The 20,081-nt window shown below is 55.4% G+C and overlaps 3 protein-coding genes across 3 annotated transcripts; 2 read left to right on the plus strand and 1 right to left on the minus strand.

The window, feature by feature from the left end:
- Positions 1–1,743: 1,743 nt before the first annotated feature.
- On the plus strand, positions 1,744–5,728 carry BESB_076740 (DHHC zinc finger domain-containing protein; the record flags this gene model as incomplete). Its single annotated transcript, XM_029366035.1, has 8 exons — positions 1,744–2,029; positions 2,578–2,620; positions 2,841–2,908; positions 3,230–3,332; positions 3,570–3,713; positions 4,047–4,173; positions 4,721–5,105; positions 5,523–5,728. 8 exons carry the CDS (start codon positions 1,744–1,746, stop codon positions 5,726–5,728), a joined length of 1,362 nt encoding a protein of 453 aa, XP_029217466.1.
- A 1,640-nt stretch (positions 5,729–7,368) lies between these two features.
- Positions 7,369–11,756, minus strand: BESB_076750 (uncharacterized protein; the record flags this gene model as incomplete). Its single annotated transcript, XM_029366036.1, has 7 exons — positions 7,369–7,469; positions 7,672–7,987; positions 8,462–8,535; positions 8,797–8,940; positions 9,469–10,173; positions 10,735–10,964; positions 11,437–11,756. The coding sequence occupies 7 exons, from the start codon at positions 11,754–11,756 to the stop codon at positions 7,369–7,371; spliced, it is 1,890 nt and encodes a 629-aa protein (XP_029217467.1).
- Positions 11,757–15,718: 3,962 nt separating this feature from the next.
- Positions 15,719–19,549, plus strand: BESB_076760 (B9-C2 domain-containing protein; the record flags this gene model as incomplete). Its single annotated transcript, XM_029366037.1, has 7 exons — positions 15,719–15,782; positions 16,930–17,069; positions 17,549–17,683; positions 18,068–18,123; positions 18,412–18,471; positions 18,816–18,946; positions 19,464–19,549. The coding sequence occupies 7 exons, from the start codon at positions 15,719–15,721 to the stop codon at positions 19,547–19,549; spliced, it is 672 nt and encodes a 223-aa protein (XP_029217468.1).
- Between the last annotated feature and the right edge of the window lie 532 nt (positions 19,550–20,081).

Here is a 20,081-nt window from a genome sequence, read left to right on the forward strand (position 1 = left end):
ACAGAGGCGGGAATCTGGAGGTCGCGAGAGAAAACAACGAAACCCAAGGCGACATGAGACCTGAGCCGAACAAACAGCCCGCCGAACGACAGACGACAAAAACCTGACTAAAAGGAGTGAGAAAAACGGGAGAGGGAGTAAAGATGCGAACAGGCCCGCGCCAGGTCGACAGGGATGCGCCAACCTGAATGCTGAAAAAAGCGAAGAGGGCGAACATGCCGCGCGTCTCTCCGCGGCTCCGGGCGGCGGGCGTCCGCTGCTTGGCAGCTTTAGACAAGAGCCGAAACTGCTAAAGCAGGGAGTCTTCGTGGTGAAGCGCCGCTTGCTCCTGGAATAACGTGGAAAAGAAAGACAAAAACTGAACACGAGGCTGGCGATGTGCGCCTCGCGCACGCGCGGAGCTCAAAGCGGGAAGACAGCGAGCGTCGCGCGCGGCGTCGCGCGCGTGGCAACGGGGGCGAACGAGTCCGCTTATTCCAGCCGCGAGAACGACAGTTGCTTCGCAGTGTGTAGAAAGCGAGGGCGGGTATCGTTCTCGTATGTAGAAAAGAAAACCGAGTCCTTCGCTGCGGACTGGGTGACAGGAACCAGCGCACGAATCCACGCGCGAGATAGAAGCTCCGCTCCTTCTCAACATGCAGACACGCGCACTATGTGCGCGGGCGCGGAGACCTTAGCTCTGAGATTCCATTTCTCTTCTCGATCCACAGCTGCTGCTTGACTCGTTTCGCTTCCGGAATCCCCCTGCTTCCACTTGTCTGCCTCCCTCCCGAGGCGACTCTTCTTTCTCTCTCCCCTCTCTCTCTTCTCGCAAATTCGCGGCTAGACGCCGTGTGCGGCCATACCGTGGTGAGGGAGAGACTGCCTCTCGCGTCTGATTCTCTCTCGGCCTGGCAGGGGTGCGGCCTTGGCGTGACTCTCTTTGCAGGAGTCGTTCACGCAGAGTCAGGGGGTTCTGAGGGGGCGACAGCTCGCCGCGGGCTCGGCTTCTCGCATGTTCGCATGTCGACGCGGCGCTCGTTCGCCTCCGCCGCCCGCGCCAGCATCCTCAGAAAGGCTCCTTTGGCCTGGAAGCGCGAGCAGAGAGGCTGAGACGAGCCGCGCAGAGGGAAAGTGGCAGTTTTAAGTAAGCAGTGAAGCGCGAGAGACAAACCAAAGGCGCCAGGAAGATGGCGCACGACGGAGAACTGTCGAGAGGATAAATGTGTCAGGAGTAAACCCCGTCGGACTGGGGAAGGCTGGCGTGAGAAAGAACCAAAAAGCTTCGCTGTCCGCTTCTCGTTGTTCCCTCTCCTCTCTCTTCTTGCTCCCCACGTCTTCCGTGGTCGTTCATCCTCTGCTTCGTTTTTGCGCACGGACGCGTCTTCTTTTCCTCTCAACTTCATGTCTTTTGGAGTCGCTCTTCGGCGTTGCCTGTGTTTTGTTCTTCGAGCTTCCACTCGGTCTTTCCGTCGTCCTCTGCTCGTCTCCGTCCCTCTTGTCTGTCTCTCTGCGGCCTCCTCTGTCTATCGCCTTCGTCGCGAGCTCCTTTTGTGTTGTTTGCACGTTCTTCTCCGCTTCGTTTTTAACTTTGCTTCCCTCTCTCGCTTTCCTTCGTCCCGCGGTTCGGCCTTAATTCTGTCTTTTTTCTAAGACTCGCCTGTCCGACTCGCGGGCGGCCTCTGTCTTGGAGCGTCTCCGCGACCTCTGCCTCGCGGTTTTCCGCTTCTCTCGTCTTCAGCTGTTTTCTTTTCTGTCTCCAAGATGCTGCTGCTTTTCGTTTGCCTCTTTTTCCTCTCCGTGGTCGCGCTTGCGCTTCTTTGGTTTTTCGGCGCGCCGGAGGGGAATTCGTTCTCTGCGCGGCTCTTCCGCTTCTTCTTCGTCTCCGCCCCCGCGCGGCTCCTCAATACAGTCGAGGCTCTCTGCGGCCTCGGCGCGCGTAGAAAACTCGAGCAGATCTTCTTCTACGTCTTCCACACAAACAACCCGATCGTCCAGCTCGTCTATCTGGCCGTAATGATTGGAGGATACACGCAGATCGTTCTCGTGGGTAGGTCTTTTTTTTCGCGTTCGACGCCTCTTTCGCCTTCTTGCGAGAGCCGGAAGCTGCAGGCGTCTTCCTCTTTTCGCAGAAGTCTCTTCTCGGCGTACGGAGGCCGTTCGCGCTGCGGCTTGGAGAGAAGTCGGCGCCAGTTTTCTTCCCCCTTCCCTCGTGCATGTTGGATGCCTCCATGGCTACAGTTACGGTGCCTGTGGAGAAGATACAGTGGACCGTTACCTTGTCATCGTCCTGGCGGCCAGGCTGTTTTTTCTCCGCGCATTCTTCCGCTTGGCGCCTGCAGGTTTCCGGCGGAAGGCGGTCAGCTCTTCGTTAGCGGTTTCGCTTCAACTGAATCGAGAGGTCCCGCGCGTGATGTATGACGGAGTCCGTGTGTTTTCTGAAGTTCTTCAGGCGATTTACACTTTTTCCCTCCCCCTGCGTCCTGTGCCGCCTGCGCGAGCTCTGCGCCTCGAATGTTTCGCCTTCTCAGCCCGGGGGGGTTCGGGGAGCGGTGCGGGAATCTATATTTTTTCCCGAATTTTTGCGGATTTGTTCAGGGTATCCCTGGATTCCCAATGCATACGTCGGCGAAATCCACAAGTGAGAGAGACAGCCTCAGCCGTTAGGTTTCGATTCCGCGATTGCAGCTTCTTATCTCTTCCTCCAGCTGTCTTCCTCTGTGGCGTTTTTCCGCCTCGTCTGACTCTCGCGACCTTCTGTCTCTGCGGGTTTTTTCTTCGTCGTCTTGGTTCCTCCTCTCTGAGGGGTGGTTGTCTTTCTCGGATATTCTTTCTACCACCTGGCTGCGTCGTCTCCGCAGGTTTTTAGGCTTTGCAGTCTTCCTTTCCTGCCTCGTGACCTTCCTCTTCTGCGCACTGAAGGACCCCGGTAAGTGCGCTCGAGCTCGAAGCCGCGGAGTTCCAACTCAACGATCTCTACCACACTGCGCCCGAGTTTTTTGGCATGCATTGCCGTCGCGCGAGCGTGTCTCTTTCTCCTTGCATTCGTTTCCGTCTCGAGGTTCTCTGCTCTCCCGGCGCGGAGGCTGGCGGCCCTCGAAGTTTCTGCGGCTTCAGCGTCCGTCGAAGCAGAGCGGCGCACGCAGAAGAAGCGTGCGAAGAGGCGAGAGTTTTGTGAAACGTGTCTTCTTGTGGATGCGGAGAAGGTGGATTGCGGAGGACGGCTTGCTGATCCCTGTGTTTTCTGCAGGCGTTATTGATCACGAGAATGCGAAGGATCATGAGCGCCTGTACCCCTACGACCGATGCATTTACTTCCCGAATTCAAAGTGTTCCACCTGCCACTTCAACAAGTGAGTTGTAGCGAGTTGATTTGTTCGTTTCCACGTTTTTTGTGAATCTGCGGGCGCCTCTGCTTGATTGCGGACTCGCGACTGCGTTCGTCCTTTTCCTGCGTTGTCGCTTTGTCGATTGGAGTCTCTCCTGTCTCTGCGCGAATCTGTGGTGCTGCGCACGCGTGTTGATTGGATCCGCGGCTTTTTCCTCTCGAGTCTTTGTCTTTTGTTTCGTCTTTCGCTCTCGCGCTCCAGGCCCGCGCGCAGCAAGCACTGTCGACTCTGCAACGTCTGCGTCGCGCGCTTTGACCATCACTGCGTCTGGATCGGGAACTGCGTCGGCGCGCGGAACCACGGCGCGTTCATCATCTTCCTCCTCACGCACTTCCTCATGTGTGCGTAAGTCCGCAAAATCAAACACGCGCTCGTGGGCAGTATCCCCATCCCCAACGCATGCGCTCTCAGATTCAGAAATACACGCACATATACATATATATGTATATGTATATATATGTTTCTATGCACATATGAATGTCTATATATGTGCGTATATGTATAGATATGTATATATTTATATAGTTATGTGTATGTGTGTCTATCCGTTTTGTGTGAGGTGGAGGGAGAACCGCGAGTCTTTTTTTCGCATGCGTTTCTTCGTGTGCGCGTGTCTCCCACGTAAGTTGATCACTCTGTCACGCAGATTCGTCTCTTCTGATTGCTGATGTTTTCTAGCTACGGGTCCGTGACGATGTTGAATCTGCTTCTCGGCATCGTGGACGCGAAGAAGCTGACCTCTGCAGTTTACATCGATCCGCTCTCAGGCCGCCGGTCGCCAGCGACTTGGGGCGTCGTTCTGCAGGTAAAAAATGGAAAAGAAGTGAACTTTTTTTCAGCCGCAGCTGCGGAGTGACTCGCGAAGCAAGCTGCGCACGTGTAGAGTAGAGAGGCCTACGCGAGCGTCGTGTCAGTGCCGCGAGCACAGCCTCGTTGGCTTTGGTGCCGAGCACTCTGCTTTTACCAGAAGACAACCGGTAGGGTTCAACTCGACGGTCTTCATCTCAGCGGCCTTAAATGATAGAAACGATTCAGGCAGACCGAGGCAGTCGCTCCTGCCGCCAGCGGAGAGTGACCGTGTCGACGTCGTGCTGAGGATGGAGGCGTGTGCGTGTGCGTGCATCTGCTGGCTGTGTCTGCGTCTGGCTCACGGGTTCTGCGGCTTTTTTCAAGCTGCTTTTTTGCGCCTGGCCGCGTGTTTGGCTCCTTTCTGAGGCGCCGCGGCTCGGTCCGCGGTCTTCGCTCGGGTTGTGTCCCTTTGCAGGCTTGCGCGGCGCGTGCTGCTCGCCCGTCCGCCCCTGTCGGCTCCATTTGCTTCGTGTGGCTCTGCGTGTGCGGCTGTGCCCTCGCAGTACATGGCGGGCCGCTTTGGCTCGCTGATTTTCCTGGCGGTGTTGCTGGTTGTTTTCTTCTTTTTGCTTCTCGGCTTCACGGCTTATCACCTCTACACGGCGGTGTGGCGCAACAGCACGACGAACGAGTCCTTCAAGTACCGCTGCATGCGGCAGATCCTCGCAGCGCCCTTCCCACTCGAGGACGAAGCGAGCGAGGCAAAAAAAAACGAAGAGAGCGCTGGAGACGCGGCGCCAGAGGCGCAGGCCCCTGCGCAAGGCGCGAAGGGGAAGAAGGCCGACAAGGACGCAGAAGCGGAGAAAGAAACGAAGCTTCACCCGCCGCTGATGACTTCCGAGAAGGCTGTCGAGCATGTCAAAAAGGCCCGAGGCCGCTACCATCACGGTCAGTTCACATCCCTCGAACAGGCTGTTCTAGCGTTCCCAAAAACGTTTGCAAGGGCGGGGCTTTACACAGAGTCTTCTGGGCGAGTCTGTTTCCGTCTCTCGAAAAGCTCTCTCTTTCTGTCTTCTTTCTTTTCGCTCCTCTGTGCCTCTCCGCTTTCGTGGCCGTAGAGCGACGCTTTCCTTTCGGTGGCTGGGCTGCAGAGGCGCCAAAGTCCACGCCCTCCACGTTGTGTGTTCGCGCTCTGCCTTGGCCTGTTTGTCGTCTTCTCTCTCTCCTCGGATTGTCTTCCTTTTGCTATCCAACTAGGAGTCGACGTGAGGCCGCGCGCGGAGGCACCGCGGACAGGTATCACGTCCTCTGTATTTTCTCCTTTTTCCTGAATTTTTTCGAGCTTTTCCTGTCTGCTCTGCTCAGGGTTGGTGCAGAATGCACTGGAGGTCTTTTGCTTCGATGACTGGATGCGGGAGACGCTCGCGAGGCGAGAGGAAGAGATGAAGCGCGCGTCCGTAGCCTCTGGGCACGCGGTCCAGTTTCTCGCGGCAGCAGTGGCTCACGCCGGCGAAGCGCCAGAGGAGCGCGCGGTGGAAAACGAGACAGAAACGGGAAAGAAAACGAGATAGACGCCGCGGCAGAACGCATGCGACACGAAAACGCGCAGGGACTTCGCGCTGGAGAGGCCAGGAGGAAGAAACGAGGAGGCAGAGAGATCGCAAGCTCGCTAACGAGAGCCTCGAGGGCGCGGATATTGGTCGGATGAATCTTTTCCAACCGCAGAAGAGAGAGGGAGAGTGGGAAGGGAGGAGAACCTCGCAAAGGGCACGAAAGAGAAGGGGGAAAAAAGGGAGAGAGCGGAGGAAGACAGAGCCTCGTGCGCGATCCGATACCCCTGTCGAGAGAAGTAGAGCTACGTTAGTGCATTTCTCAGACAAACGCGCCCGTGCAAGAGGATGAATGAATGTATTTGATGTATCGCGGCTGGCGGCGGAGACGAATATCCACGAAGAGAGAAAACATACATACGTTCAGAAGCAGAAACCTCAGGACACAGCGCAAGGCCGCGCAAGGAGACGGCGACTGTTTCCTTCGCGTGTTGTCTCTCACTTGAAGCGAGAAGGCGACTACAGGCAGCCAGTCAGGAACACTTTCTTCCGCGGGGCGTTCCTGCGTTCTCTCTCCCTAGCCGATGTAGGGAGGCAGATCTCTACGCGCGCGCGTTCACAAAGGTCAAGCATCTACACGGCGCAGTGGTACCTATGGGTAGGACTCCCTGTTGGAATTGCGCAGAAGAGAGACAGGAGACAGACAGTGAAGAGATAGAGAGACGAGAGGAGAAAAGCTGCGCTAGATGCCGGTTCTCCGGGTGTGAGAAAAGCACCTGCGGCGCTCCTTCCCGTCTATATGCCGACACCCGCCCGCGACCGGCGCGAATCTCGCATCCCTCGCAGGATGGCGCGCGCCAGAAAAGACAAGGAGAAAACCAAGCAGATGAGAAAGAGATACCCTAAACCCTTAAAGAAGAATGCAGACGACGCGAGGCAAAGGGCAGCGAAGCGCATTCGACGGGTGCGTCCCTGAGAAGCAGCACCGCCGCTCGATGAGGCACACGCCTGTCCGCTTTCTTTGTCGTTTCAGGTTCTTGCATCGTCATGGAAGAGAGGGATGTGTATGGTCTTCGGCGCAGCTCGAACTGTGTTTTCTCGCGCGTCAACGCACAACGCCGAGTGCGCTGTAGAGGATCGGACACATCTCCATGATTACGTGCTGTCTGGAGGAGACCATGGGGACGTGAATACGCGTCGCCGCGGCGAGATGCGAAGCCAGAGAAACCGAAATGCTTCGAAGACTGGCATCTTTGTCGCGGAAAATACTCGGAGCAAGTTCCAAAGTTTATTGATGCTTCAGCGAGTGGAAAAGACACAGTTGGACGAAAAAATCTCCTTTTATGAAAGAGCTGAGAACTCTTACAATCAACATTGTCCGTAAAAGCACATTTGCATTCAGATATCTCGGACCGGTCATCTGCATTGAAAAGTATTTCTGTCCTCCGCCCGTTCGCAGCAACACGCGTAGCATGTATATACTCCTAAGCCCTGAACACATATATGTGTATATATAGGGGAAAACATACATACACGTATATTCAGGCGCCGCATTGACGCGAGGGCTTTCATCCTAGCACCTGCAGGCCTTCCTCTGCCCACGCCGACAGCAGCGACCCGTTCAACGGCGTTAGGAAGATTACGGGGAGAGGACAACTGCCTCAGGCCGGCGGCAGAGGCTCGCCGGCTTTCTCGCGCATGCGCTGACTCTTCATGGCGAGCAGCTCCCTGAGCGTTTTCATGGTCGCGGCAGTATACCACCCTGCACCAGAAGGCGACACACACAGACACAGCTTTCTCCAATATTTCCCCTTTTGCTGAAGTCCGCGGTCTAGAGGCGCGCGAGCCGCGCATGTAGACACCTCCTTGCGCCTCGATTTTCGCGTCTTCGCGCGAAACGGTGCACGCAAGGAACTCAAGCGCCAATCAGGCGCAAAAAGTCTGGGCGCGACGTCTAGCTTTACCTGTCTCCTTGCAGGGTGCCGGGAGGACGGGAGCTTCTCGTAGGAGTTTTTGAACGCCTTCGTCTTTGATTTCTCGCAGCTGGTAGAGGAGCGACGGCCGCGTCGGCGCGATGAGGAAGTGCTGTTCAAGCGCGGACACTTTTTTTGCCTCGAACGGCGCGTCGTCCCGCTCGGCATCCCCCAGGCGAGCCTCCGCCTCCGCGGAGAGCGCCTCCGTCTTCGCGGCGACAAGCGAGGCGGCCAAGGCAGGCGCAGGTCGATTGCGCAGACGCCGCCAGTTCACGTTGCGGAAGAACGGATCGCGGAAGTCGATCGTCTGAAAAAATAAACGGGGAAAAGCCGGTCCCGGTCAGACAAAGCCCGCGAGATACGCAACTGCGAGAAAAAGCGCCACGCTCGGCGAGCGCGAAATCAACGTTTTGTGAACCAGAAAGAGACTGAATCAGTCTTAGAGACGCTCGGCGCCAACGCCGAGTGACAGATGCGCGACACGGGCGATGGAGAGCGAAACCAAAAGAAGAGAGAAAGCTCAAGAAGGTCTCCGAGAGAAGACAGTCCCCCCCCAGAAGACAGTCTACTGTTCACTCCCAGTGCCCGGCGTCCGCCTGAGTCTCAGAAAACCTTGTATGTCCTTAGACACCAGCGATTGACGCCTGTACAAAGTACACCGTTCACGGCCTAGATCTTTTCCGCCTAGGCTGCCGCTTCCGATTCCATGCATGGAAGATTAAAGAAAGGCTTTCCGTCCCCTTTCACGTTCGTAGCAGCCTCATCGCGCTTCTCCTCTCACCTGTGAAAATCGGCTCTCTGGAGACTGCCGGGGATCGTAGCCCAGGCGGCAGAGACAGCCCCTCCACGGCCCGTCTGAAGCAAAACAAAAAAAAGAGAACTCGAAAAAAATCACGAAGAAAACGGACTCGCGAAGCACCCTTCGCACACCTGAACGCACACGATGCAACACCTGGAGAAAACAAACGGCTCGAATCGCGCCCTCGAAATCTGTGTAGAGAAGACGCGCATGCGCTGCGTGCGGCTTTTTGCTACAAACCCCAGCCTGCAGGGCACCTCGTAGACTCTCTGCCAATCAGCACGGCGGCGTGAAGTCCCCCCGAAGACATGACGAACCCGCGAAAAGAAAACAGGTCTTCGCGTATCCTGGCTTCTTTCTCCAGGCCGTGAACTCCTCGGGCAGGCGAGCGTCGAGCGAGCTGCGCAGCCAAATCGGGTTCTCCTCCAGCAGGCGCCGCAACCGCAAGAGAAGCAGCTGGTCTGAAAAAATAAAGACCGTAAAAAGAGAGACGCCCGCATGCGAGACAGGCAGGAAGGAGGGAGCACATTTAAACGTGCTTAGTCGCAGAAACGCGCGATGAACGGCTTGTCTGCGAATGAAGCGCAGGAAAAGAGCTAGTCAGAAAAGAAGACGACCCGCGCCGAGGTGAACGACTAGTCAAGAGACAAAAATGCACTCACGGCAAAGTTCAGCTTGCGTGAACTCGCCTGCGGAGTGAGGAAGAGAGCCGCGAATGTGACATAGATCACAGGCCTAGACTGGACTGCCTGTAGCGAGAGAGGGAGCTGCGACGACTCAAGCGCCGCAGACCCTCCTACGCTGAACCGATGGAGAAAGACGACAGGAACCAGAGGAAACCGCTCCCACACAAATTGAGACGGAAGTCTTTCAAAAAGAAAAAAGCGAAGATGACATGTCCGTTCTCAGTACCGCCTGATCGACGCGCGGGGGGCTGCGTCGATAATTTTCGCTTTTAGGGTTCAGGGTATCTAGACTTTTCTCCTCACCTGCTGTCGCCTTCATCGCAGCGGGAGGAGGCTGAGAAGGAAACTGCGCATCGCCGAACCGCGCGACTGCATTGAATTCCTCTCCGATCCTCTTCTGCGAATCGTCTTCGATTCGTCTCGCCTTCTTGCGCGCGCCGACTTCGTCGTTGTCGTCCTCTTCGTCTCTGTTCCCTCTTTCTCTCTCTCTTCCTCGCGAGAATTCATCTTCTTCCGGTCGCTGAGGTTCATCTTCTGCGCCTTCGCGCGCCTGCGACACGGCTTCACGATCTTCTTCTTGCATATCTAGCGGCCTTTCTTCTCTGTCTGCGTTTGTCGCGGAAGCACTCGCAGCGGCTGAGGAGGAGGACGAAGGAAGCAACGCCGCAGACGCCAGATCTGCGGGCGTGGCTACCTGCGACGCGGCGCCTCTCACGCGGACAGGCCCCTGGGGTGACTTCGCACCCCAGGGGACAGCCGCGGCGGAGACACCCAGGGCGTCTGCGACCGCGGTCGCGGCGTCGCCCTTTGGGCTCGGGGGCGCAACCGACAGCTGGTCGAGACGGTAGTTCGCCGGCTGCGAGAAGCGGCAAAAAAGTGGAGGCGGAATAAACAGAGATGAAGACGCCGACGAGGACGAGGAAGAAGAAGAGTCGGTGGAGAGCAGCTTGCGAAAGTCGATCGGCGAGCGTGCGCCCGGCGGCGGACAGAAGTAGAAATCAGCTAAAGCTGCAAAAATCGCGGCAACTGCAACGCACACTACAAGTGTGGACGCCCCTGCAAGACGATCGAAACGTGGGAGCGCCACTCGTCGCGAAGACGGGCACAGACACTGAAAGCACGAACGCGACCGCTAAAAACCAAACACTTATCAGAAAAATACACACATGAAGAGCGCGTGTGTGTGCGCGGAATATCCACGGGCGTCAAGCGAAGACAGATCGGCTCCCTGGCGACCTCCAGGCCGCCGCGCCCTTTCAGCGAATGGCGACTCGCAGGCGAAAGCGCCTCCGTCACGAGGTGTGCGTATGAGTCTGCCTCATGTGCGAAGCCGCTGAAACTATTACGCACGCCTGCAGAGACGCCCTCGACCACTGTGTACACGCTGAGAGAGTTACCTTTGAAAAAAACGTTAAGTCGCGAGCGTGGAGGCCTCTACGGAACGCGCCCTGTCCGCCCCCCCCCCGGAGCCTCCCCCCCCCCCCCCCCCCCCCGCCGGCCCGGCCGCCCTCTCCCGGCGCAACTACGACGTGGCGGTTGGCGGGATGTCTTTTGAGTCGTTTAACGGACCTTCAAAGGTGTGCATTTTGGTGACGCGGCCTAGGACAGAGATCGTGACTTTTCCGCTTCTCCGCTTCTGCACGCGGATCGCCAGGCCGGAGGCGCGCGAGGCGGTCGCGGGGAGGAAGCGCGAGTAGAGTTTGTCCTGCAGGGATGTGCGCAGAAAGAGTTTCTCATCCGACGACGCCAGGTAGGAAGCCACGGCGTCGCGGCCGCCCAGCAGCTCCAGCGCCGTCGACCTGAAGGACACGCGCGACAGAAAAAAAAAAGCAAGGAGTGATACAACAGCCGCAAGTCAGAGAGGGAATTCTGCGCTGAGTGAGGACGCCACGAAGGCGTCGCGTGTGAGGAGAGAGAACGTAGGGGAGGCAAATGCGACGAGGGATGGACGAAGCAACGCAGCCGCCAATAAAGGGTCGAAAACCCGAGAAAGCGAGGACAGGCGTTGGAGAGACGAAGACTGAGCCACACAAAGAGAGGGGCGCTCAGGAGGCCCGCCAAGAGGCAGGCGCGTGTATCCGCCCGCGCAGCCGCGCGTCACCTACCGACGTGGTTAAAAAAAGCAAAGAGCCATAACGCTGAGAAAGTGACGAAGAGCCAGCGATGCCGCCTTCGTTCTCTGTTCGCTTCTGTCCTCTGTTCAAGCTGAAGACGCTTCCACAGCTCGCTACCGTTTGAGAAACGTCCCTCGCAGCTCTCTCTCTCCCCTACTTGCGTTGGACCGTTCCCGGGATCGCCACAGCGACGAAGGTGCGGTCAGGAACCAGCAGGACGTCGCCCTCGGTCCCGCAGCTGCTCTGTCTCTCTCCGCGGCTCTCCTCGACAGGCGGCAGCGGCTGCAGGCTGGAAGGCATCAACGAAGTATGCGAAGGACAGCGCGACGACGAAAAAGAGCAGGAAGAAGAGGATGAAGAGAGAGAAGAAGTGGAGGACGGAGAGGCAGAAGAGACTGAGGGAGAGGCCGAAGATGAGGACGGAGACGGCCCGGCGGAGAGAGGGAGGCGCCCCTCCGCCCCCGCTACGTCCGCCATCTGTGCAGCGGAAAGCGGCGGCAGAGCGCAGCAGCTGGGGAACGCCTAGAAAAAACACAAAACCAAGAGAATTGTACGGCAAAAAAGCCCCTTGTGAGGCTCGCAGAGGCGGATTTGCGCGGTATGCGAGCGACAGAGGACAGTTTTTGTCGCTTGGGTCACGAAAAGCAGGTCTGCACGCCCGTCGGTCACCGCCTGGCGCCTCTATCCTCCTCTGAATGCGCTGCAGTTGTCGACTTGGAGCGAAAAGTGAGTCCTCTCGCTGCGTAAATGAGAGAAAGGGCCAACAATGTTTACTGAAGTCAATAAGACATGAGGTTCTCCTCGCGGAATCAATCGCCACATGGGCTGTGAGAAAAATTGCCCACGTGCTCTCGGTAACGCTGGCTCCCAGACGATGCTCTACAAGCCTGCGTCGGAGTCCTCCTTCATTTACAGTGGGATAGAGATATGGAAAAAGATGAGCTACGCGGCCAAGCGGAAAGGCAAAGAAAGTGTGGATTGCCGTCGGACGGTTCGGAACGCGCAGGCACGGAAAACGAATCGCGCATGCGGAGAGACACGCGCGAACGCGGTGTCGATGCACGGCACCGCGAGAAACAGATCGAGACAGAACACCACCGAGAATTGGGTTTCCAAACTACTCCATTCCTCGTGCTTGTCTCGCACTTCAGGGTTCTTTCTTTCTCGCTTGTGGACCTTTGGTGCCGGCTTTCAGCTGGTAAAGCGCCGGCAGTTGGGTCAGGAACAGAACAGAAGTCGAGGTGTGCTCCAACTTCAGCGCCGGCATGCGGCAAGTGTGAATCGCGCGCACGCGTCTGTTTTCCCGAAATCACGAAGTTCCGTAGGGCCTGTCTCTCTATGCAGAAGGCAGAGACGCTGAATGAACCGGGTGCGCTCCTTTCCGCGAAACTTTTGGGGAGTTTGCTCCCTCGCTCTTTTGACGTTGGGTGGGCGCTGCAGTTGGCGGGTCGCCGGACACCCCAGAGCGGTTTTCGCTGCTCCTTCAGTTGCATTCTTGTAGGAAAGCCACTGCCGTCCGCCTTCGCTTATCGCCCACGTGCTTTTATGGCAGTTTGCATTTCTTAGTCCTCCGTAGGCCCCTGAAATTGCAGTTGCAGACCCTCGTGGTTCGTGAGTAGTACGTCATGGGCAAGAACTTACACACGATCGTAACCCCGCAATTTGAGTTTGTCACGTTCTCGAGCTCTCGACAAGACGCCGTGCGTGATCCTTTAGTAGCACTAGAAAAATCGTCATAGTTGGTCTACAGTATCAAGAGACGTGTCTAAGTGTTTTGGGGGCGCTGAATGCTGCTACGGTTCGGGGGCGACGATGGACGCAGGCGAGCAGAATCTTTACAGCTGCTAAGTCCCTGACTCTTGGATATGAGCACTCAAACAGAGTTCTGCCGAGGCTGACTAGATATGGCAACTCAGCTTGTTTCTTCTAGCAGGGATGACGACAGCCATGTGTCACCTGGAGGTGTGCGCAGGCCACGCTGAGCACCAGATCTGACTTCCTTAACAGGCCAGAAAATTCAGTTGGGTTGCATAGATCTTGACTGCTAGTGTACGATCAGTGAGGCAGTGAAGGCACCGGGATTTGGAGGTCAGCGAACACGAACGGAAAGAAAAAGGGAGAAAAAGCCGGTGCTAGAACAAGGGCAGAGGCTAGGAGAGGGGGCGAAGCGGAGGAATAACCGAAACTGCTACAAGGGGAAAGCCACCGTCGGGAGATGTGCTAGGACGGCTGGCAAGAAAACAGAATCCGCACGACGAGGCCCCACTCGAGGTGTAAAAATCGAGGTCGCAGGGCCGCTGAAGAGCCGTCGTTTCCTGGTGCAGCTCTAGGAACTCAGAAAGCCAGTAATTGATGGAAATCGATCAAGCTGGCGCTCAGACCGACAAATTTGCAAGCGAAAACTATTCAGGTGCGCGTACACAATCTCGACTATGTCCGTTGTTGGGCGTGTGGAGATTTGTTCGTGGCGCCAGGCACAACTTGCTTGAACGGACAAGGAATGTAGCGTTGAATTCATGAAGTGATTGCCCCCCGGCGAACCGCAGACGCAGCTTCTCGCCTAGACGGTAGAAGCCCAGTCTCAGAGCTCTAAGTTTTTTACAGGAGAGACCTTGTGCAGTCATTGAGAGAATGCGTCGCTAAGAATCCAGTCATCTCCTACAGCTCACCCACACACCCCTACCTTTGTGGCAGCTCGCTAGCGTGAGAGGCCGAGTCATATCGAAGCATGAAAGCTTTACATGCACGCGGACGCCGTTTAAAGGCATTTCACCAGTATGCAAAGATATATTTATATGCGAATAGCATGTTTGTGCATCTGAATGGAGAAGTCCTTCTGTGCTTGACTGAAGCTCATGTATAGGCACGTGCGATGGTAGCGTAGGCCTTCGTTCTACCGAGGAACGCAGTGTTAGCTGACTATATACAGCTCCACTTTCTGATGTGAGTTGTGCTCGAGTTCCGAGGAAAACCAGCTGCCACAGCAGGACTACGGAACGAACCTGGGAGCGACTGCTCGAATGGATAGTTCTCGCGCGGGGCCACTGCCACTGTGCCGAAAAAGACAGGTCGTTTCCCCCCTTTCCTGGCCCTGTTTCCTTTCGTTACTCGGAGATGTTTGTGTGACGGCATTTGCACCAGCAAAAGGAGCAGCATGTCGCCTTAACTGTCGCCTTGACTTTCCGATGCACGCGCGACAGACACAAAACCAGCGACAGGGTACGGGAGTGGCTTCTACCTACCACAGCACCTTTGATTCCCACAGTTGGGTTTCTTATGAGAAAGACTCTCGATCAATCTAGGCGCAGACGGCATGTGTCCCGTCTAGATCGAAGTCGACGCGAAAAACGGCGTTCGATACGAAAGCACTATATTATGAGGTCTTAGTTCGCAATCGCTCCTCGCCATCTGAAGAGACTGCAAGCATCTATCATGCAGCGCATTTTTCTTTCCAACTGTAACGGTGGGAAAAGAATTGATTGGATTGTGTCATTTCTCGGCTATGTGAGGGTCTCGGTTCGATAAACGCCTCATGACCAATGCCGCGGGTACCGCACGCGATGGATAGCCCCTTGTGATACACGAAAGCAGATCAGACAAAGTTTTGATCATGCCGCGGTGACGCAGTGTTCTCTTCTGCCCGCGTTTGTCGTCGATTGGCGTCAGTCAACCGTGCGTTCACTTCGCAGCCTTAGTGAATGTGGACTAGCGGCGCAGGTGAAAAAAACGCCTGGTGTTGACTAAAGTCACAGGAACAACGAATTTAAATCGCGTGGCCGCGAGAACAACCCGCCGTAGAATTTCAGGGTCCTCGACGTTCCTTGTGCGAAAAGACGGTAAGCAAATCGCAGTGGCGTTCCATTTTTCAAATCGTGGTCGCATGCAAACATCCTTACCGGTCCTGTTCAAAGCAAAATGGAAGTCACGGGAAAATTGTGAAACACTCGGGGTGCTTGCTCACGCAGCTATTCAAGAGTCTGTTTTCCGCAATCTCACGCAGGTGGTTCTACCCCACGTTGCACATATCAGATCGGCGCAGCTTTCGTAACTTTCTTCCGGAGAGTCTTCCAGACCGCGCAAGTCTGCCTCTGTTGTCTCGTCTGAAATGCGCGTTCTGACACAAACGCTCATTCCTCGACGCGTGGATCCACGACGCCTCTGTCGATGGTCCGAAGTCTTGTTTGTTGCTCATCACTGACACGTACTGGCCCGCGAAAAACACGTAGTCTCGACCGCCTTCGTGCGTGTTAAGCGTCAGTCGCCTCAAAGGCAAACACAGAATCCACACCTTAGGTTGCCTCCCCCCTCTTCCCAGAAGCGATCCAGTCAACAACGGAGGGGCTCCTAAAGTTCATTCATCCGTACCTCGCCCCCTCTGCGAGTTTCTTTGTGGTCCATGGCCGCGCTTTGCAGTGCGTGCGCTGAGAATCGGCAACAGAATGACTCGGACAGATTCGTCGATTTCGTGGCCTCCTTCCGCGGCTGTCACACGGAGCGCCACCGGTAAAACTGATAACCAAAAAACTACCGGGCGGGAGGCTTGGCATTCAACAGAAGGCATGAAACGCGCCCGCTTGTAGAGCGGCTGTGCTCGTAAAACGCTCCAAGTGCGCGTCCTCTTAACGACAGCACGGTGACCGCGCTTTCGAATCTTTCTTCTGTATCTGTAAAGGGCGAAAGTATATAAGCGCGGCGGTACACCTCCGCCGAGTCACGGTCATTCTTAGTTGTCGCAAGAAGGGCAAGCGCTCACCACGGCCCGCAAGCATGCGTTTCGTGTTGCTCGCATAGAGAAACGAAGCAGTGGCCTGCCGTATATCTCAGTGCTGGAGCACCTGCGAAAGACGTTAGTGATATTTTCTCTCGATTGCCCCTAGCTGGTTCAGTGTGCCGGCGGCAGAGAGACTAGCTCCAAGAAGAAAAGACTCGAAGACTCAACTTCTGTAGCGAAGCTCCCTCAGTGTTGGAGGCTCCGTCGAAACCCCCTTGTAGCACGACTCTTCTCAGTCTTTGTGTTGATGAAGGAACTCGAGTCAAAAAGCCCATTTTCGCTCTCGCGGGCGCGGTTTTAGGCAACCCAGCCTTGGCTCTGTGTGTTCTATTAAACGCCGCTCTATTCCCGCTGCCATGTTCTGTAGACTAAATCGACTTCTCGTGCACACCTGGTACTCACCCGCCGACAGACAAGGTCCTAGGATACAGCCGCACTATTTAGCAAAACATTGGTCTCCGCCGCACAATATGCTGATCGCGGGGATGAGCCTGAGGAGCGAAGGCATGCACGCACGCACGTGGGCGCCACGCATCTCGTGAAGGCGCACTTCCCTATGCCTCTCCTTCTCCGCGCAGACGGTGCATCTTTTGAAGCTCTCTGAAAAACCGTAGAGAAGGCCCCTCTTCACGCCTGACTTCAAACCGAGTGTCTTCTGCTTGCCGCAGGAAGCCTGGCTAATCCTTCCTCGACGACGCTCAGCGAGAGTAGGTCCTCCACCGAATCTCTTCGCCGTCCCTTCAAGAAGAGCGAGAAAAGTGTACGCATTCAGTGTAGGAATGCTGTGAAGCATGAATTCGCTCCGTTACCATGCCCAGCAGCGTGCATGAACACAAAAGTGTATTCTTCTTCAAGTGTCTCCTCCGCGGTGTGTCGCAGCTAATCAGCCTTTTACTCGGACGTTTCAGCTCGTGCTCTCTGGGGAAGTCATCTCCGCGTCCATCGAGAGCGGCCTGGCCTCTGGTGCTCTCTTGTGTCGCTACTTGTTCGTCTACGGCCCCGACTGGAGCATCATTTCGGTAGGTTCGCGAGTTCTCTCCGCGACTTCCAGAATGTGAAGAGAGAGTGGCGGTCCGCGACTCCTAGTCGAGTCAGCGCCCTGCAGAAGCGGGGCTCAGCTAAAGCCGCGCGCGTATCTGGTTCAAAGGGGTAGTTACACATATATATAGGTAGATTATATGTATTATATGTACAGGTATGTATATATGTACATGTGCTTATGTGGAGGCATTAGCGCAGTCGAAGCGCGTGCTTACGCAATTCCAAATAGTCGTTCGGCCTGTACTTGTGTCTGTGTGTCGCCTCGCCTTGCAGAGGGAACGACCTGCGTACCTTGGCATCATCACTTAGATCCATACGTACATGCATATATATATATATATATATACATATATATGGATAGATAGATATATGTATCACCCAGAGGCGTTTGCGTTCTCTCTTTTACCAGATGCTGTGGTTTTCTCCGGATTTTTCGCCCTTTTTTGCGCGTTTCCAGGGCGAAGACCAAGCCATTTCTCAGAGTGCCTACGCCGCTCGAGGCTCCAGCCGCGCCCTCTCGTTTTTTTCCTACCCTCTGCATGCGGGCGGAGAGCAGGTCGTCTGGAATCTTCCCTTCAGCCTCATTTTTAAAGTAGGGTCTCGCGTCTGGCGCTTTTTAGCGAGGGAAGAAAACTTGAGGCTTTTCACTCCGCAGCGTTTCGCTGTCGCGCAGAAAACTGGAGAGCGTAACTGCCCGAGCGCAAGAGAGGAGAAACCGAAAACCGACCGGGCTATGTATCCAGTGCCTCTCTGCAGGCACGCGTGGACAGATACTCCGATAGAGACACAACTGCATACATACATTTCTATGCACATATATATGGAGATATATTTACGCTTACATATATATATGTATATTCATCGACAGAGAGATACTGGCATAGATGTGTATGTGTTGGCTAGTGCCCCTGTGTGTCTGTCGCAGTGAATTTGCAATTTGATTCACGTTGACTGGATGGTATTTCTGTTTCCGCAGTCCACGAACCCCTACGGGTGGCCTCGACTCGTTCTCTGCGTCTACGGGACAGACTGGTGAGCGAGCGCTGCATGCGTCTTCGTCTGCTTCTCTCTTTCGAGCCGCAGCCTGATCCGGCGTCTCGGCGGGCGCAGGCTGAAAGGAAATCTTCGTCTCGCAGCTCGCGCAAGTCCTGCTTCTGTCACAGTCTCCGTCCGTTCGCGTCGGCGTCTCGCGTCTGAGGCGTGTCGCCGCGAAGACGCGTTCCACGTGGTGCGGCGCTCGACGCCATCCGCGCCATGCCTATCTTTTCTGCATTCGCCGTCGCCTTCTGTTGCTTCTGTGCCTTGTGTGCCGCGGCTCAGGCTCAACAGAAGAGTTATCCTCGGATATACCTCCGCCCACGTCCCCACACAGCCTGGACGGTGAGACCGGCCGCCGCGCCTTTCTCTCGAAACTCGCAACTGCGCAGCGACGACGAACTGGCGGGCAGCGCGTGTGCCTGCATTTCCCTCCATATATTTATATACATTTATACAGATGTGACTACGGATATGCAACTACATGGTTGTGGCGTTCTACAGACAAAGAGAGACGTGAGATGCAGGCCTAGATCAGTGGGAGGGGGGTGTATGAGCAGGGCAGATATGGAAAATGCGCGGAAGGCGGTCAGCGCGCTCAACACACCAGGCTAGTGAGTCGATTGACTTTTCGAGGGAGTCGCGAGTCGCTGCTTCTTTGTTTTTCTTTCGTCCTTTGGGTCTTTCAGCCACGTGCGGACGCTGAATCTCTACTCCATCACGTCGTCTTCTTGGATGCGAAGGTTCGTGGCTTGGATGACTGGGTGTCGACCTGAGTTCGTGGATCCGCAGACCGCCGCGCGCAGTGAAGGCAGGGAAGGTAAATTTCTAGTCTTGCATGCATTCTGCTGAAAATAAAATGACCGGCCTCTACAGCTCGAGCGCTGACGCCAGTCGCGCCAGCGATCTGCCGGCAATTCACAGACATACATACATGCATATATATATATATATATATATAAATATATATATATATATATATATTAGGTATGTATCGGGCAGGTATGCCTAGTTTCCATTCCATAACTAGCGTATATATACGAGAGGACTGTGTTTCCGTAAACAACGTAGCCAGTGCCCGAGAGTGCGTCCCCCTGCGCGTCTCCGTCTTATCTAGTCGAACTGCATCTACGTATTCACTTATATATATGTACGTTTATATATTTGTACTTATTTGTGGCTGTTGTGGTGCGTCTTGCGTGTGTGTCTGTGCGAGTCCCCACTGTTGCGCTCAATCTTGCCGGGGCTGCGCCACAGCTCTGGTCTCGTGCGTCTCGCCTGGCAGCGGTGCGGCGTGACTGTTTTTTTTCTGTTGTTTTTCTCCCTCTTTCTCTCAGTTGTTCGCACGGAGAATGCAGGCAGGATCAAAGTCTGCTTCAACGTTTTGTCACGAGATCTGCAGCAACTCCAGTACTCTCTCTGATGATGTTTTTTGCTCCCATTCGAAGCGAGCAAGAACGTGCTCGCTTTTTCTTGCAAAAACACCGTCCCCCTTCGCTTTTAGGCGTTTCCTTGGCTCGTCAAGTCGTCCGTCTCGTCTCTGCTCTCCACTAACTCTGCGAGGAACTCGAGGATGCCTTCTGCCTTCGAGTTTCTTTTTCTCCTCCCTTCGAGTTGGTCTTTTTTCTTTCTCCTCCTTCGTCTATCCTGTGGCAGTTGCAGCGGCACTCCGGCCGCGACTCTGGTCTCCCATATGAAGAATAACTTAAACTTATGTATATCTATATATTTGTATATTTGCACAGATGTGTAGATGTAGACTTGCCGTGATTGTACATACACGGGCGGCGTATATGTATAAATCTTCAAAACCTTTGGCGCTCCTCTTGAATATTCCGTTTCTCCTCTCTGTGCTCCACAGTCTGCAAACTTTGCGAACTTGCCGCTCACGACCCGCTCACTGCTTTCTCTCGATTTGCGAAACGGCTCTTGAAAATCACTGCACACGCGGGAGT

The sequence above is a fragment of the Besnoitia besnoiti genome, chromosome VII (genome assembly GCF_002563875.1).
Source record: "Besnoitia besnoiti strain Bb-Ger1 chromosome VII, whole genome shotgun sequence".
Lineage (NCBI taxonomy): Eukaryota > Apicomplexa > Conoidasida > Eucoccidiorida > Sarcocystidae > Besnoitia > Besnoitia besnoiti.